The sequence below is a fragment of the Melanotaenia boesemani genome, chromosome 20, assembly GCF_017639745.1.
Source record: "Melanotaenia boesemani isolate fMelBoe1 chromosome 20, fMelBoe1.pri, whole genome shotgun sequence".
NCBI lineage: Eukaryota > Metazoa > Chordata > Actinopteri > Atheriniformes > Melanotaeniidae > Melanotaenia > Melanotaenia boesemani.
In genome coordinates this window covers 6898444-6917457 of record NC_055701.1, presented here as the reverse complement: position 1 = coordinate 6917457, position 19014 = coordinate 6898444, and the positions used below count along the sequence as shown (strand labels likewise).

Sequence of the window (19014 nt, the reverse complement as noted above, 5' to 3'; positions counted from 1 at the left end):
GAATCATGTTATCTGTGTTCCATTGATGAGGTCTTTTTATCTGCCCATGCACGTGCTGTTCTCAGGGGTAAGTTAACTCAGAGTGGATTGAACTAATAGTTATCACCTGTTCTGAAACTGAAAACTTTGAGTTTGGCAGCTCAGACTTTGTAAACCCAGAGTTGCGCATTAAACTCAGAGTTTGTTGAACCTGAAACGGGGCCCTTGCCTCAGGCTCCCGCAAGGCGACTGCTACCTTATGTTTGCATCCCTCTGCCTACATGTTTGATGATCTTGCAGGCTGACCGTTCGTCTGCTTTGCCCTGGAGTTCATCTGGCAGGGGACTCCACTGAAAATATAACAGGAGTTTTGGACTTGTCAGACTTGGCTTCTAAAACCTGTTGCATTTGGGTTGTTTTTTGTTGTTTTCTTTCTTTTTTTTATCTTTTGTTATTTTTACTGGAAACTGTTCATGTTATTATTTTTTTTTTTTTTTTGCTGCAGAAAATTATTTTTCAAAACTTTTTCCATTGTTTCAGCCAAACACCCGCTCGCAACATAAACATAAAATAGACCGATAGTGGCAGATGGGGTAAATAAAGTACATATTGTACAACTGGTGCCAGGAAAGTGTTTCAGGACTAAGTCTAATAATGTGAGTATTGAAAAAATTATGCACCGCTGTACAAAAAAAAAAAAAAAAAAAGTTTAATTAAAAAATCTGTATTGTATCCATGTTTGTTGGAAATATCAAACCATCCAGTACACCTTTCCACTTCATGCAGTGGCTTTGTTTATATCTCAAGTAATGCTCCAGTCTTCCTCAGAAGACAAAATGGACAAAATGTTCATGTAGGTGTTGTTGACCAACTTTCTTATAACTTAGCCATCAGCTAAGATATTTTAATGTTCCTGAAATCTTAAAAGTTTAACATAGTTCACATATGACGTCTCAAGTTAGGAAAGGAAATAAATACAAAGCAGTTATTAAAGCTTTTAAAAGCTACTTTAAATAGTTAAGGGATAAAATAAGATATTACACTGTTACGAAGGACCTCCAGAGATGGATCAGGGTTAACAGGATTTATTCACAGCAGACGAACAGGAACACTTTTCTTACTAGAAAGACATTTTAAGGAGTCGTCGAATCAGCCAGGGGAGTCGGAGCCGGGAAGGTAAAAAGGGTTAACCCAACAATGTTGAAACGTGGTCCGACAAATCGAGGATGTGGGGCTGAAGTATATAAAGCCGGTTGATGGGATTGATTATGTGAGTGATTAGTACTCCTGAGATTGACTGCGGCGATGTGTGGCAAAAGTGAAACTGCAGTACCAAATAAGCAATTGTTACAGACAAGACTGCTGTCATACAAAACAAAACAGTCTATAAATATCCATAAAAGTATCTGCAAAGACATAAACACCTTAAAAAAATTAAAAAAGACTGCATTATATCATCTCTGTTTTTCAAGTGGTGTACCGCTGGTTTCACCACTAGGTTAATTTCCCAACAGCCTCACGAGGTTAAAGTCCTATTTGTTTAATGACAAACTGCTTGGGTCCTGTGTTTCCTTCTCCATTCTCCTGTCTTGCAGCTGCAGTCATCCTTAAATTTCTCTCTGGACTGTCAATCCATTTGCATGAAAAATGTCAACAGCTGGAAAGGTAAGAAAAATGACACAGGTGCAAATTTAATCATGACAAAAGAAGAACAAATATTACAGTTTCACACGTGCAGGTGTGTTTGATTAAATTTCTTCATTTTATGGTAACAAAATGCATAATTATCACAGCAAAATTTCAAGACACTAGGGTGCTGTCTTTTTCTAAAATTGAACAAGTATCATGGTACATATATTTTTGTGTCTTTCCAGTTTTGTCTAAATTGTTGCTATTGGCAGAAACGGCAGAAAAGGAAAACCTAAAACTCAATTAGACCTCAAACAGTTTAATTTCAATAAATAATACAGAAGCATAACTCAATGTTGTCTCGTAATCCGGTTGGACTTTAAACTTATCAGTACAGGAAAGATTACACCGGAGGCTAATAACTACTGGTTGTCATGCAGTTTGTATAAATGTAAGGCGGTAAACTACAATCATACTGCATGCCTAATTTAAATTTGTTCGCATAAGAGTGGTACTGACACCCAGCTGAGACCCTCTGAGTCAATCATCAGAAACTAGTTAACCTTCACTACCTAAAAGGGGGGGAAAAAAGAATCAAACATTCATGTTAAAAAAAAAAAAATAACTAAAATAAATAAATAAATTTAAAAAAAAAAACATGTTTAAAGGTTGCCAGAAAAGTCCCCGTTCTTTTTATGACATAGCTCATTAAACATAAAAGTAGATTAAAATAAACCACAAAAGACTTGCAGCACTACTGAAAAGCTACTGGAAATGCAGAATAACAACAGGGTCTACATGACAGTTTTACTCCATGTTGCTGCCTTTTAGGTCATCAAGTGCAAGGCAGCAGTAGCCTGGGAACACAACCAGCCTCTGGTCATCGAAGAGGTTGAGGTGGACCCTCCTCAGGCCAATGAGGTTCGCATAAAGGTAAGAGATGTTCACTGTTAAGACAGTTTTAATATAATTTGTTGTAATGAGAAATTCCAAAAGATTTTTAACACTTTACAAACAGATACGAAACTAAACCAGGAGAGCTAAAAATCCTCACCTGTAGATACGCAATTGTTATTTCTAAAAATTTGACAGGAAAGGACATTTAGTTGAGCTGTAAATTCCAATTAATATGAGGAAATATTCAAATTGCTAGCATAAAAGTGAAGATTAAACATTAGCTCAATCCTAGTGTTGCTGTCAGTGTTTTGCTTAGCAACTGCATGAGTAAAACAAGAAAGCATCTACTTCATGAGCTTTAATTTACCCACAACATAGCACAAGTTAACAAAGTAAAAAAATCTGACCAACTGAAATAAAATCACTGCTAACACTGCTTTGACTCGGCTTCTTTTCATCTTTGAAGGTTTGTCAAGCCACTTTTCTCAACATCTTTTCATTAAATCCTTTGCCCGCTTTCCTTATAAAAACCAGTAAACTGATACAACCCGAAACTACAAAGTTTTTTCCTTGTTTTTTTTTTTGTTTGTTTTGTTTGTTTTTTTTTGTTTGTTTTTTTTTTTTTTTCTCAAACATGTCACTTGTATCTCCCAGTTAGCTAACCCAAATCCAAAGTGCTGAAAAGTGTGTGCCTTGCAGATTGTGGCTACAGGACTGTGCCACTCTGACTTGTACTACCTGTGTGAGAGTATGAACAAAGATGGCTTCCCAGTGATCTTTGGCCATGAGGGAGCTGGCATAGTGGAAAGTGTCGGCTCTGGTGTTACTGAATTTCAGCCAGGTCAGTCAAACTTAATGAAGCAATAGTTTCAAATGTGTAAATGTTTTTTTTAAGTAATTTAATCAGTGCAGAGGTGAAATACATTTGACATATTGTGTTTGAAACTTAGGGGACAAGGTTATCCCTTTGTGCATTGCCCAGTGTCGGGAATGTCGCTTCTGCAAGAGTCCTAAAAGCAACCTGTGTGAAAAATGGTATTTATTTTAAATCTTCTTTCTCTCATCTTCTGATTTCCTTCATTCTGGAGAAACTCATAAGCTTATAAACACTTTTGATGGTACATTAACATTGTAAACACTTGTTCATGATAAGATTTAAAGCCAGGATTATAATGTTCTGTTCAGGACTCCTGGTGAACAAATGGAGATGTCATTTGAAAACTCCAGGATTACCTGTAAGGGAAAGAAGGTGCTGCAGTTTGTAAGAACCAGTACCTTTTGTGAGTACACAGTGATGAACGAAAATGCTGTTGCTAAGATCGACCCTGCTGCGCCGCTGGACAAAGTCTGTCTCTTTGGTTGTGGGATCAGCACAGGGTTTGGTGCAGCAGTTAATACCGCCAAGGTGTGTGTGTGTGTGTGTGTGTGAGTAATAAAAAAAAAAAAAAATTATATTTGTCATTAATCAAAGTAACTGTCTGCGTCTGGCTGCACAAAAGTCAGGGAAGATTGATGTTAATTATACCAGGAAAAATCAAAGTTCAACCTAAAATGCCATAAATCCTCTTCTGCTTAGGTTGAACCAGGTTCCACATGCGCCGTGTTTGGTCTGGGAGCAGTGGGTTTGGCTGCAGTCATGGGCTGCAAGTTTGCAGGAGCAAAGAGGATTATAGCTGTGGACATCAATCCAGAGAAGTCTGAAAAAGCCAAAGTGTTTGGTGCAACTGACTTTGTGAACCCCAAGGATCACAAAAAACCCATCAGCCAAGTCCTGGCAGAGATGACTAACGGAGGAGTGGACTACTCCCTGGAATGTGTTGGGAATGTGGCAGTCATGGTGAGATTTGATGGCTTGTTGTTAATATTTAAGAATAAGTCCCCTCACTTTTTCCTTTTTCTCCATCCAGCGCAGTGCCTTGGAGTCTTGTGTGAAAGGTTGGGGTGTCAGTGTGATTGTTGGCTGGACAGATTTGCATGACTTTGCTGCCAGACCCATTCAGCTCATCGCTGGACGTACATGGAAGGGCTCCATGTTTGGTGGTGAGACAAACTATAAACTACCCAATGTGACTATCATATACCAATGTTTATCAGAGGCTAAATATTCCATCAAACACTCTCTGGGGAAAGCCTCCAGAAGACGAGCAGGTCTTTGTTTTACTGGCACGTGCAGTTAGCTTGTGTTATCTTTAGATTAATGTGTTTGTTGAGTTATTTAACTCTGGTAAAGGTGCTAAATTTGACTGGCTCTAATAAATAAGGTTTATCATCAGGTTTACCTTTGAACCGATCAATAGTTCAATCAACAGTAGTCGGGCTAGCTCAGTTGCTGATCAATTTGTCTCAGCCATGCTGTGGAGTGAACGATAGTGAGCTAAGGTAGTCCACTCCAGGTTATCCAGTTCACATTACAGAGCTTTGTCTTGTTTCCTCTAACACTGTTTTCTGAAACTCAGGGTTTAAGGGTAAGGATGGTGTTCCTGAGTTGGTTAAAGCTTATCTGGACAAGAAGGTGAAGCTGGATGAGTTCATCACTCACAACATGACCCTGGACCAAATCAATGATGCCATTGAGCTGATGAAGCATGGCCAATGGTACATTAATAAATCTGCTCAACATTTTATGGTTTCCTAACTAACAGCAGATTTATTAATTAGTGTCTGATTTGTGTTTTTATTCCACAGCATCCGTGTGGTTCTGAGCGTTGCTCCACAGTAGAATCAGTGTTGCATTCAGTGATGTCTAAACCCTCCATCGACAAGACCCTTCAGATTCTGAACAAAATGGTTTGTAACTTTTCTAGAAGAATCATCTGAACGTGTGGTTATGAAATCAGTGTGTAAGAGCATGTGCAGAAAAGTTCTGAAGATTTTAGACCAAACCAAATAAAATTGTCAGAATATTTTTGTTTTATAAGAAATTTTTTTGCAAGACTGCGTTTAAATTCTCTGCAGCAGTGTTTTGTGTGACACGCGTAATACATTCTGTAAGATTGAGATTAAAATTAATCACATTACTCAAGTTTCATCTTTGATGTGTGACATTTCCTTCTAAATCTTACTATTTTTATTTTAGCAAAGTGGCTGCTGTTTGATCCTGTATGATCTTTTATTAAATGCGACTCCAGCCTGAGTTCTAGTAAAGCAGAAATAAATGTTGGGTTAACAAAGTGAAAATAGCCAAAATAGTTGCAATGCCTCATAAAGTATACAATTCACTGGAAAATCACTAATAATAAATATTTCATTGTTCCCTATCTGACTTACTGTGTTGAAATATGGGGAGTTACATAACTTTAATCCAGTTTTCATTTAACAAAGAGCTAAAAGAATCTTCAGTAGAAACAGATATGCAGACCCATCAAGTTCACTATTTGCGAAGTTAGTTATTAAAATCTGGCCATCTAGTCGATTACAGCGTTTTCCATGTAATGTATAAAGCTTCAATTAATATCCCAAAAAATCTAAAAAGATGTGAAAGATTTTAAAAACTGAGATTGAGAACAAAAGTGAACTTGTTTCTGTGTATAAACTCAGTCTATGGAAAAATCAGAATAAAGAAACCGAAAAATTATTAAAGCCACTGTTGTGTGTTGTTTTTAACCCATAAATAAATGGTAAGAAAAGTCGAATTTATAAATAGGAGATCTTTATTTGGCCCTTTAACAAAATGTAACAAAAAAAATAACTTTTTTTGGGGGGGGGGTGATAGTTTAAAAGTTTTATAATGTGGTTTTCTGCTTCTGTTTATCTATCAGGGGACAGAAGACAAGTATCAGATTGTGTTCAACAGGACTTTAAGCAAAGTTTATACCATAAATTGAAGCAAAATGTCTCAGAAACTGTATGTGACAAATATGTCATATCGGGATCTTATGGGTTAAGTTAAATTTGATTTGATCCCGGGGTGTGACTACGTCAGGTGGCTGTTTGGGGGGGGCTGGTCCTCCTGGGCATGTTGCGGGCCCTCTGCCTTTGTTTTTTTTTTTTTTTTAACTTGTCCTGTCCAGCATCATAGCAACCAAAATGATAATCTGGTTGCTGTATCGTGCTGAACAAATTTGCTCTGCCAAGGGGAGGCCTATGGGTAAGGCTCCTCTTGATAATGTGATTAATTTATTTATTTATTTACTTTGAATCATGGAATCTATGTAATCTTGCTGGACCTGACCGGAGGGGACAGAAAAAGATGGAAAATAGCAAAAAAAGAGCAAAAGGGAAAGAAGAAAGGAGACAAAAAGATCACAGACAGAAGGAAAACGACCCTACAATCCACACCATCACCAGACAACAAACTGTTACACCTGTACATGAACACACCAGAAAATTTTGTGGCAGGTAAGTGACGCTAATGCTGTAGGTGACGTAGTTCCGGGGAGACGGCAGATTCAAACTAGGCGCGCCCAAACATTTATACTTTCATTCAATTGTATTTTGTGCCAGCCTAATCAAAATATTCTTTAAAGTAGGAAAATAGTGTCTTTAAAAGGTTAACTCTGGAGCACAGCGAGGAGGATTTGGCCAGCCTGACAGATTTTATAGATCGTTGTTACGACAGAATCGTCATGGGGAAACCAAACAACACGTCTACCCCCTCCACCTCATCCAAGTCCAAGAGAAAGCGAAATGAGGATTCACCTGGAGCTGTTTCACCACCGGGGAACGACTCAACAGATGTTCTGATCTCTATAGATAAAAAACTCAGTAGTTTTGATGCACGTTTGAGCCTGGTAGAAATTCTCCACAAAGAGTTCCAGGCGCTACGTGAATCATTAGAATTCAGCCAGAAGCAGGTGGAAAATCTGGCTGTAGAAAATGCCGTTCTCAGAGAGTCGGTAAAATCCCTCACCGAGGGCTTGACCCGTCTCTCAGAAGAAAATAAGAAGACGAAGGAAACGGTGATCGATCTGCAGGCGAGAAGCATGAGAGAGAACCTGGTGTTTGCAGGGATTCCAGAGCAGACGGAGGAGGACCCCGAGACCATGGTGAAAAACTTCATCAAAACCCACCTGAAGCTCCCGGAGGAAACGGTGAAAAACATCTCCTTTCACAGAGTCCATCGGCTCGGCGGGAGGAAACCCGGGTCCAGCAGACCAAGACCTATTGTAGCGAAGTTCGTCAGCTTCAAACAGAAGGAGCAGGTGAAGAACCAGGGCCGCGAACTGAAGGGAAGGAACTTCGGAGTAAACGACCAATATCCGAGAGAGATTCTGCACCGACGGAGAGTCCTGTTTCCCATCAGGAAAAAATCCATCATGGAAGGCGCTCGTTCTGTCATCGCGGTGGATAAATTATTTATTAATGGACAGCTGTACCGCGACCCGGACACCACTCCGTGGCTCTACTGACTTGGTATGTGCTTTAATTTTCCTGTTTTCTCACTAGATCATGTTATATCCATAAAACTGCCATAAAAGATAATTTAGTTAACGGTAAATCCACTGCCCGTCTCCACTACACTGTTCTCAGCACAGATGCGTTTTTTAAATTACTTTTTTTCTTTGGCATTGTCGCTCTTTTCACTCTTTACACTTCTTCTCTCCGACCCTTTAACGGTTAACGGTAACACTTGTCATTATATTATATACACATCAGCACTTTTCATGATTCACAGGAACACACACAGAACAGCACAAGTGCACATACATCCCTGTCACAACCAACAGGCACATACACGTGCACGCAGAGAAGCAGTGGGATGCACGCACACACGCTTCAGTAATATGCATATAGCCCTCATTTCTGTGGTTGCTTCATGAACGAACTCACATTTGTCACTTGGAATGTGCGTGGAGCTGGCACAAGGGAAAAGAGGTTAAAAATTTTTAATCGTTTGCAAGAAATGAAAGCAGATATAATATTACTCCAAGAGACTCATTTATCAAACTCAACAATAGATCTTCTCTCAACAACCCAGTTTCCACACGTGTATTCAGCTTGTTATAATTCTAGGCAGAGAGGAGTAGCAACTCTTATTAATAGAAGGTTAAATTTTGATATAGATAATACAATCATAGATCCAGAAGGCAGATTTATAATAATTACATTATCTATTACAAATGTTAAGTTATGTATCGCAAATATATATGGTCCAAATGTTGATGATCCGTCCTTCTTTCACTCCCTCTTCGCCTCACTCTATGGTCACTCAGATAACACACTAATTGTAGGAGGTGATTTTAACATTATATTGGAGAAAAAAAGTACCACAGGAGCTCATCGAGTCTGGAAATCCTCAGAAACTGTAAAACAGTACATGAAGGATTTTGGTCTCTGTGATGCTTGGCGCTCTCACCATCCCACACTAAGAGAATACACCTTCTTCTCTTCAGTTCACCATTCCTATTCTAGATTAGATTATTTCTTAACTAGCAGCTCGCTGATGAATGACATGTCAGAAATCAAAATCCATCCTATTAGCATTAGTGATCACACACCAGTATCATTCACTCTGAGAAGTAAGAGCAATAAACCAGCAACTAGAAACTGGAGATTTAATACGTCACTACTTAAAGATCCTGAGTTTATCAGCTACTTCAAAAGAGAATGGTCCTTATATCTAGAAAATAACAACTTGCCAGAAACTTCAGCGTGTGTTCTTTGGGAAGCAGGAAAAGCAGTAATGAGAGGGAAAATAATTTCCTTCTCTTCTCATAAGAAAAAGAAGGAAACTTTGAGAATTTCAGAGTTAGAACTCAGAATTAAATCCTTAGAGGACGCTTACCATGTCTCCCCAGAAGAACACACACTAAATGCTATAAGGAAAGCTAAACTTGAACTTAATGAAATAATAGATAAAAAGACACAATTCTTGGTGCAAAGACTTCGCTTGGAGAATTTTGAGCATGGCAACAAATCCGGAAGGTTCCTGGCTAATCAGTTAAAAACAAATAAGGAGAAAACAACCATCTCCTCTGTCAGAGATCCAGAAGGAAACATCAGCCACGACCCTGACAAGATAAATAACACTTTCAAAGAATTCTATAAAACATTATATACATCACAACTAACTACAACAGATGACAATATTGATAAATTTCTTAGTAACATTAATCTTCCACAATTAAAACATGAAGATAAAATGGTCTTGGATTCCCCCCTTTCAGTCGGCGAACTCCATGAAGCTCTCCAGCATATGCCCAACAATAAAGCCCCAGGTCCAGATGGTTACCCAGCAGAATTCTACAAAGAATTCTGGACAACGTTGGCACCCACTTTCTACAATATGATATTAGAAATACAGGAAAAACAAAAAATACCTTCAAATATGAACCTAGCCAATATTACTCTACTAATAAAACCAGGTAAAGACCCGACACTTCCATCCAGTTACCGTCCAATTTCATTAATAAATGTAGATCTCAAAATAATTAGCAAAGCTTTGGCCAGAAGAATAGAAAAAATAACCCCTCTAATAATACATCCTGACCAAACAGGCTTTATTAAAGGTAGACATTCCTCTACTAACATGCGTAGATTAATTAACATCATAGATTATTCTACTCTACATAATCTGTAATCCACAGTAATTTCTTTAGACGCAGAAAAAGCGTTTGACCGAGTAAACTGGAAATTTTTATTTGCAACGTTAAACAAATTTGGGTTTGGGTCATCTTACATAGATTGGATAAAGATATTATATAACAACCCAAATGCATGTGTGAAGACCAATGATCAAACCTCTCCAAGCTTCTGTTTGCAGAGAGGCACCAGACAGGGCTGCCCACTTTCTCCATCACTCTTTGCTATTTTTATTGAACCCCTAGCTGCTGCCATAAGACAAAATAAAGAGATTAAAGGAATCCATGCCAAAAATATAGAACACAAGATAAGTCTTTATGCTGATGACGTATTACTCTTTCTCCAGAACTCACCGACGTCTCTCCCCCAGACAATCACACTTATTAACACATTCTCATCAATATCTGAATACTCTATTAACTGGTCTAAGACTATTATTATGCCCATCAACTGTGACCTACAAAACATACCCAATACTACAATACAGTCTGGAAACATTAGATATCTAGGCATAAACATTTCCCCCAGGTTATCAGAACTAACAAAGCTAAATTATGTCCAGCTACTTAAAGCAATAGAGGATGATCTCTCACGGTGGAGGCGCTTACCCATATCACTCATGGGGAGGGTTGCCACAGTTAAAATGATGGTTCTATCTAAAGTAAACTACCTGTTTTCAATGATACCCACTAAACCATCCTCCAGTTGGTTTAAGTCACTGGACTCACATATATCTAAATTTTTATGGAAAAATAAGCCATCACGTATCAGTCTAAAAACTTTACAACAGACTAAAGATAGAGGCGGATTGGAGCTACCCGATTTTAATCATGTTTTCTTAGCTAACAAGCTGCAGTATATCTCCAAATGGCTTAAACCTAGCAGTCTGGATGAAACATGGTTAGATGTAGAGCAAGCATTGTGTGAGGATGTGTTTATCTCTGATCTGCCATTCATCAGCTCAACCATCAAAACACATAAGTGTTTTAAAAGCATCAATATCAGTTCCTCCTTAGTGGCTTGGTGGGATTTTCTAAAAATAACCAAATCCTCACTTTTTCCATGTAAGTTTACACCCCTCTGGAACAACCCTGACATCCTGCAAAACAAAAAGCTTATCAATTTTACTCAATGGAAAAATAAAGGAATAAAACAGTTAGAACATATAATAGAAAATGGAAACTTCTTATCATTTAATATTCTCACTTCACAATATGGAATCAGTAGCAAAACATTTTTAGAATATCACCAGCTTAAATCTATTATATGTAAAAAAATATACCATTAATCAATTAAACTTACAGCTACCTATTAGGGTGGCAGAATTCATGAATCCCAATGCCCCAAAGCTATTATCAAAAACATATAGACTATTATCTAAACTAGAAGACTCAATCTGTCTTCCAACTTCAAAATGGGAGGGTGACTTATCCAGTAACTTTAATAAAGATAAATGGTCACAAATATGTTTAAACACCTTTAAAATGACTAAAAATTCAAATATGCAACTAATACAATTCAAAATTCTGCATAGAACTCATTATACAGGACAAAGGATGTTCAGGATGGGTCTGTTACAATCAAACATCTGCACACACTGCAATGAAAACACACCAGATAACTACCTCCATGCCTTGTGGTCCTGCACACCTGTCCACAGGTTCTGGCTTCAGGTATGTGTGGACATGTCAACATGGTTTAAATGTAATATTCCTACAATCCCCGCACTATGTCTACTAGTTGACTTGGGTGACATTAATATGGCAATTAACTCTGCACACATGATACGCACAGCATTATGCATCGCAAAGAAAACTATCCTTGTGAACTGGAAAAACAAAAATAATCTGTGTATTCAGCAGTTTAGGAATCTCTTAGTTGACCACATCAGTAATGAGACAATGTCTGCCTCCTTAAAGAACTATTCGGCTGAATCTCATTCCTTCTGGTCCCCTGTGCTTAGTTCCATCACTTAGTGTAGGTGGAGGACTGTGACCTCGTTGCTATGGGGGTTTGAGAAAGGGCCAAGAGTGACTGGCGGTTGCGGGTTCTTTGTGGTTGCCCGTGATGCGGGACCGGGCTGCTCTGCGGTGGGGGTGGCTCTGAGTCTGGCCCCGTTGGGGGCTGTGGGGGCCAGCGGTTGGAGTCGCCTCGTGGCGGGGGGGTGAGGCCACTGGTGGTGCCTGGGTTGGTGGGCGTCGGTCCTGAGCCGGGTGGCCGGGCTATTCTGGAGCGGGCGGGGGATCCCGCTGTCCGCTGGTCCGCCTGGGGTGTCCCCCACGGGGCATGGTGGGAGGGTTGTGTGTGGCGTGATTGTGTGGTGGTGAGCGATTGTGGGTGCGGCACGGGGGAGGGTGTGAGTGTGGGGTTATATGGGGTGCAGGTTGAAGTAGATGGGGAGTGGGGGGAGGGGGCCGATAGCACCCTGGTTCCCGGGGTGTGCGGCTGGAACATCGGGGTGTGTGCTGGCCTACGCCGGGTGGCTGTCTGGGGGGGCCTGGTCCTCCTAGGCATGTTGCGGGCCCTCTGCCTTTGGGGGGTGGGGCGGCCGCCTCTGGGCTCCCGGGGTCCTGGGCCCTTCGCTTGGGCTGCCCTGGGTGGGCCGGTCCCTGGCGGGGCCGGCGGCTGCTGATCTTGGCCCACTGGGGCCTGTGCCCCAAGACCGTGGGGGGCTCTTGCTGGGGCTCTCCTCTGCTGCCCTTCGGGTGGGGCTGGAGTTGTCTTTGTGGTGGGGTGGCATGGGTTGGTGCTCCGGGTCTGCTGCTGAGGGCCCGGCCCAGGCCCTGGTCTGCCTCTGGCCTCCGTGGAGGCGAGGTCGCATTTGCATGATCTCACTCACCACTCTTCATCACTGATCACTCCTTGTTTCTCATGCTCTGCATGCTGACACAGTCACTGAGTTGTCTAGTGGGTTTTTAATATTAAGCGATAATTATTAAAAAAGGAAAAAGAGGAGAAAAAAAAAAAAAATTTGTATTTTTCCTGTGAGTTAGTATCTGGTTGCTGTTATGTCTTTTTGATTTGATTTGGTTATTATTTAAAAACTCTTAATGACTGGCAGCCCTGTTTTTCTTTTTTTTTTTTTTTTTTGTTGTTTTTTTTTTTTTTTTTTTTTTTTTTTTCTGTGTGTGTGTTTCTACTTTTGTAAGGGCCCTCTGCCTTTGGGGGGTGGGGTGGCCACCTCTGGGCTCCTGGGGCCCTGGGCCGTTCACTCGGGCTGCCCTGCGTGGCCAGTCCCTGGCGGGGCAGGCGGCTGCCTAACTTGTCCCACTGGGACCTGTGCCCCAAGACCGTGGGGGGCTCTTGCTGGGGCTCTCCTCTGCCGCACTTCAGGTGGGGCTGGAGTCGTCTTCGTGGTGGGATAGCTTGGGTTAGTGCTCCGGGTCTGCTGCTGAGGGCCCAGGTCTCTAAGCTGCCCTGTTCTGCCTCTGACCTCCATAGAGGCGTGGTCGCATTTGCACGATCTCACTCACCACTCATCACTGATCACGCCAAATGGACAAAGTGTCTTATAACTTAGCCATCAGCTAAGACATTTTCATGTTCTTGATATCTTAAAAGTTTAATATAGTTCACATATGATATCTCAAGATGTCTCAAGATGTCTCAAGTTAGGAAAGGAAATAATAAATATAAAGCAGTTATTAAAGCTTTTAAAAGCTACTTTAAATAGTTAAGGGATAAAATAAGATATTGCACTGTTATGAAGGACTTCCAGAGACGGATCAGGGTTTACAGGATTTATTCACAGCAGAGGAACAGGAGCATTTTTCTTACTAGAAAGACATTTTGAGGAGTCGCCGAATCAGCCAGGGGAGTCGGAGCCGGGAGGTAAAGAGGGTTAGCCCAACAATGTTAAAACGAGGTCCGACAAAGCGAGGATGTGGGGCTGAAGTGGGTGTGTCTGTGGCAGAGTCTGATACAGGCGCAACACACTGCAGTACCAAATAAGCAATTGTTACAGACAAGACTGCTGTCATACAAAACAAAACAGTCTATAAATATCCATAAAAGTATCTGCAAAGACATAAAAACCTTAAAAAAATGAAAAAAGACTGCATTATATCATCTCTGTTTTTCAAGTGGTGTACCGCTGGTTTCACCACTAGGTTAATTTCCCAACAGCCTCACGAGGTTAAAGTCCTATTTGTTTAATGACAAACTGCTTGGGTCCTGTGTTTCCTTCTCCATTCTCCTGTCTTGCAGCTGCAGTCATCCTTAAATTTCTCTCTGGACTGTCAATCCATTTGCATGAAAAATGTCAACAGCTGGAAAGGTAAGAAAAATGACACAGGTGCAAATTTAATCATGACAAAAGAAGAACAAATATTACAGTTTCACACATGCAGGTGTGTTTGATTAAATTTCTTCATTTTATGGTAACAAGGTGCATAATTATCATAGCAAAATTTCAAGACACTAGGGTGCTGTCTTTTTCTAAAATTGAACAAGTATCATGGTACATATATTTTTGTGTCTTTCCAGTTTTGTCTAAATTGTTGCTATTGGCAGAAACGGCAGAAAAGGAAAACCTAAAACTCAATTAGACCTCAAACAGTTTAATTTCAATAAATAATACAGAAGCATAACTCAATGTTGTCTCGTAATCCGGTTGGACTTTAAACTTATCAGTACAGGAAAGATTACACCGGAGGCTAATAACTACTGGTTGTCATGCAGTTTGTATAAATGTAAGGCGGTAAACTACAATCATACTGCATGCCTAATTTAAATTTGTTCGCATAAGAGTGGTACTGACACCCAGCTGAGACCCTCTGAGTCAATCATCAGAAACTAGTTAACCTTCACTACCTAAAAGGGGGGGAAAAAAGAATCAAACATTCATGTTAAAAAAAAAATAATAACTAAAATAAATAAATAAATTTAAAAAAAAAAACATGTTTAAAGGTTGCCAGAAAAGTCCCCATTCTTTTTATGACATAGCTCATTAAACATAAAAGTAGATTAAAATAAACCACAAAAGACTTGCAGCACTACTGAAAAGCTACTGGAAATGCAGAATAACAACAGGGTCTACATGATAGTTTTACTCCATGTCGCTGCCTTTTAGGTCATCAAGTGCAAGGCAGCAGTAGCCTGGGAATACAACCAGCCTCTGGTCATCGAAGAGGTTGAGGTGGACCCTCCTCAGGCCAATGAGGTTCGCATAAAGGTAAGAGATGTTCACTGTTAAGACAGTTTTAATATAATTTGTTGTAATGAGAAATTCCAAAAGATTTTTTAGCACTTTACAAACAGATACGAAACTAAACTCACCTGTAGATACGCAATTGTTATTTCTAAAAATTTGACAGGAAAGGACATTTAGTTGAGCTGTAAATTCCAATTAATATGAGGAAATATTCAAATTGCTAGCATAAAAGTGAAGATTAAACATTAGCTCAACCCTAGTGTTGCTGTCAGTGTTTTGCTTAGCAACTGCATGAGTAAAACAAGAAAGCATCTACTTCATGAGCTTTAATTTACCCACAACATAGCACAAGTTAACAAAGGAAAAAAATCTGACCAACTGAAATAAAATCACTGCTAACACTGCTTTGACTCGGCTTCTTTTCATCTTTGAAGGTTTGTCAAGCCACTTTTCTCAACATCTTTTCATTAAATCCTTTGCCCGCTTTCCTTATAAAAACCAGTAAACTGATACAACCCGAAACTACAAAGTTTCTTCCTTGTTTTTTTTTGTTTGTTTGTTTTGTTTGTTTTTTGTTTTTTTTTCTTTTTTCTTTTTCAAACATGTCACTTGTATCTCCCAGTTAGCTAACCCAAAACCAAAGTGCTGAAAAGTGTGTGCCTTGCAGATTGTGGCTACAGGACTGTGCCACTCCGACTTGTACTACCTGTGTGAGAGTATGAACAAAGATGGCTTCCCAGTGATCTTCGGCCATGAGGGAGCTGGCATAGTGGAAAGTGTCGGCTCTGGTGTTACTGAATTTCAGCCAGGTCAGTCAAACTTAATGAACCAATAGTTTCAAATGTGTAAATGCTGTGTTTGTCTCTGGGCGTTACATCTCTACACCAAGACTAAAACCTGTTTCATGTTCTTTTTTTTTGAAGTAATTTAATCAGTGCAGAGGTGAAATACAGTTGACATATTGTGTTTCAAACTTAGGGGACAAGGTTATCCCTTTGTGCCTTCCCCAGTGTCGGGAATGTCGCTTCTGCAAGAGTCCTAAAAGCAACCTGTGTGAACAATGGTATTTATTTTAAATCTTCTTTCTCTCATCTTCTGATTTCCTTCATTCTAGAGAAACTCATAAGCTTATAAACACTTTTGATGATACATTAACAATATAAACACTTGTTCATGATAAGATTTAAAGCCAGGATTATAATGTTCTGTTCAGGACTCCTGGTGAACAAATGGAGATGTCGTTTGAAAACTCCAGGATTACCTGTAAGGGAAAGAAGGTGCTGCAGTTTGTAAGAACCAGTACCTTCTGTCAGTACACAGTGGTGAACGAAAATGCTGTTGCTAAGATCGACCCTGCTGCGCCGCTGGACAAAGTCTGTCTCTTTGGTTGTGGGATCAGCACAGGGTTTGGTGCAGCAGTTAATACCGCCAAGGTGTGTGTGTGTGTGTGTGTGTGTATGTGTGTAATAAAAAAAAATTATATTTGTCTGTTTATGTTTATGTCTGGCTGCACAAAAGTCAGGGAAGATTGATGTTAATTACAACAGGAAAAATCAAAGTTCAACCTAAAATGCCATAAATCCTCTTCTGCTTAGGTTGAACCAGGTTCCACATGCGCCGTGTTTGGTCTGGGAGGGGTGGGTTTGGCTGCAGTCATGGGCTGCAAGTTTGCAGGAGCAAAGAGGATTATAGCTGTGGACATCAATCCAGAGAAGTCTGAAAAAGCCAAAGTGTTTGGTGCAACTGACTTTGTGAACCCCAAGGATCACAAAAAACCCATCAGCCAAGTTCTGGCAGAGATGACCAATGGAGGAGTGGACTACTCCCTGGAATGTGTTGGGAATGTGGCAGTCATGGTGAGATTTGATGGCTTGTTGTTAATATTTAAGAATAAGTCCCCTCACTTTTTCCTTTTTCTCCATCCAGCGCAGTGCCTTGGAGTCTTGTGTGAAAGGTTGGGGTGTCAGTGTGATTGTTGGCTGGACAGATTTGCATGACTTTGCTGCCAGACCCATTCAGCTCATTGCTGGACGTACATGGAAGGGTTCCATGCTTGGGGGTGAGACAAACTATAAACTACCCAATGTGACTATCATATACCAATGTTTATCAGAGGCTAATTATTCCATCAAACACTCTCTGGGGAAAGCCTCCAGAAGACGAGCAGGTTTTTGTTTTACTGGCACGTGCAGTTAGCTTGTGTTATCTTTAGATTAATGTGTTTGTTGAGTTATTTAACTCTGGTAAAGGTGCTAAATTTGACTCTGGCTCAAATAAATAAGGTTTATCATCAGGTTTACCTTTGAACCGATCAATAGTTCAATCAACAGTAGCCGGGCTAGTTCAGTTGCTGATCAATTTGTCTCAGCCATGCTGTGGAGTGAACGATAGTGAGCTAAGGTAGTCCACTCTAGGTTATCCAGTTCACATTACAGAGCTTTGTCTTGTTTCCTCTAACACTGTTTTCTGAAACTCAGGGTTTAAGAGTAAGGATGGTGTTCCTGAGTTGGTTAAAGCTTATCTGGACAAGAAGGTGAAGCTGGATGAGTTCATCACTCACAACATGACCCTGGACCAAATCAATGATGCCATTGAGCTGATGAAGCATGGCCAATGGTACATTAATAAATCTGCTCAACATTTTATGGTTTCCTAACTAACAGCAGATTTATTAATTAGTGTCTGATTTGTGTTTTTGTTCCACAGCATTCGTGTGGTTATGAGCGTTGCTCCACAGTAAAATCAGTGTTGCATTCAGTGATGTCTAAACTCTCCATCGATGATGCAACAAGACCCTTCAGATTCTGAACAAAATGGTTTTTAACTTTTCTGGAAGAATCACCTAAACAATGTGGTTATGAAATCAGTGTGTAAGTGCATGTGCAGAAAAAGTGAGAGGGTGAAGTATAAAATAGCACTTCCTGAGTGATTTGACTCTGCTTAGATCTCGTAGCAATTGTTTCTGTTTCTGCTTCTCTAAATATATTTGTGGGGAATTGCTGATGTAATCTTTTTGCTTTTAAATAAAATTATTGAAATTGGAACTGATCTCAAGTGGTTTCTCTCCATCAACGGACCCGAAGGAATCATGGGATTCCAACAGCAGTGACACGCATTAGAAAAATAAAACTGATCACCCAAATGTGAGAAACATGGTTCTACATACAGGGTCAAATGATGTGTCCAAGTAACAATCTGGGGTTCTGAAACAGGACTTTACTGGACTGTTAACCCCAGCGAGCTCTCTGAAAGTAGCTGTTTTCATCAGTGGACATGTGCCCCCCATCAGAAGAGGAGAGGAAAGATTCAGTAGCTAACTGGTACTGAATAATTGGCTTATATCGGCATGTGCTGACAACAAACGGCATTTTATTAACAATTTTTACATTTGTGGGGAGCGCAGGCATCTTTTTAAGGCAAGTGGATTAAATTTTAACAAGTCAGGGTGAAACTGTTCACCGCCAACCTGTTTTACTTCCTGTGCCATCCCTCTGCATTGGGTGCCAAGATGAAAATACAGGAGGAGTTATCTCACAGGATAGACCAAACAAACCCAGTGGAAACCCAGAGGAGAAGCTGCACCTGCCCCCACTCAGCCTTGAAAAACAGACATTTTGGCGGAGGCAAGAGAAAGGATCTTTATTTACCCCCAATCACACCAAAAACCAGGACGGTGGACCTTCACCCTACCAAACACACCCCACCCCACCCCCACCCTCATTTTAATTAATGATTTTATAACTGAGCACAACCTTGATTTTATGTTTTTAACTGAAACTTGGCTAGACAAACCTAACAGTGCAGCTGTTCTTATTTAATCAACCCCTCCCAACTTT

General features: G+C 40.2%; 2 protein-coding genes across 2 annotated transcripts; both read left to right on the top strand.

The window, feature by feature from the left end:
* The first annotated feature begins 1535 nt into the window (after positions 1-1535).
* Positions 1536-5368, top strand: LOC121631076 (alcohol dehydrogenase 1-like). Its single transcript, XM_041971728.1, has 9 exons — positions 1536-1644; positions 2440-2541; positions 3205-3346; positions 3456-3540; positions 3691-3910; positions 4082-4342; positions 4413-4545; positions 4962-5100; positions 5191-5368. The coding sequence occupies exons 1-9, from the start codon at positions 1627-1629 to the stop codon at positions 5222-5224; spliced, it is 1134 nt and encodes a 377-aa protein (XP_041827662.1). The 5' UTR covers positions 1536-1626; the 3' UTR covers positions 5225-5368.
* An 8829-nt stretch (positions 5369-14197) lies between these two features.
* On the top strand, positions 14198-18219 carry LOC121631079 (alcohol dehydrogenase 1-like). The gene is made up of 9 exons (XM_041971732.1): positions 14198-14302; positions 15098-15199; positions 15846-15987; positions 16157-16241; positions 16392-16611; positions 16774-17034; positions 17105-17237; positions 17656-17794; positions 17885-18219. Exons 1-9 carry the CDS (start codon positions 14285-14287, stop codon positions 17916-17918), a joined length of 1134 nt encoding a protein of 377 aa, XP_041827666.1. The 5' UTR covers positions 14198-14284; the 3' UTR covers positions 17919-18219.
* The last annotated feature ends 795 nt before the right edge of the window (positions 18220-19014 follow it).

What these genes read in the sequence shown, in the direction of transcription:
- LOC121631076 (XM_041971728.1), top strand. An exon ending in CAGCAGTTAATACCGCCAAG is followed by an intron (nt 3,911 to 4,081) that starts GTGTGTGTGTGT and finishes TCTTCTGCTTAG; the next exon opens with GTTGAACCAGGTTCCACATG. An exon ending in TTGGGAATGTGGCAGTCATG is followed by an intron (nt 4,343 to 4,412) that starts GTGAGATTTGAT and finishes TTCTCCATCCAG; the next exon opens with CGCAGTGCCTTGGAGTCTTG.
- LOC121631079 (XM_041971732.1), top strand. An exon ending in TTGGGAATGTGGCAGTCATG is followed by an intron (nt 17,035 to 17,104) that starts GTGAGATTTGAT and finishes TTCTCCATCCAG; the next exon opens with CGCAGTGCCTTGGAGTCTTG. An exon ending in CTGATGAAGCATGGCCAATG is followed by an intron (nt 17,795 to 17,884) that starts GTACATTAATAA and finishes TTTGTTCCACAG; the next exon opens with CATTCGTGTGGTTATGAGCG.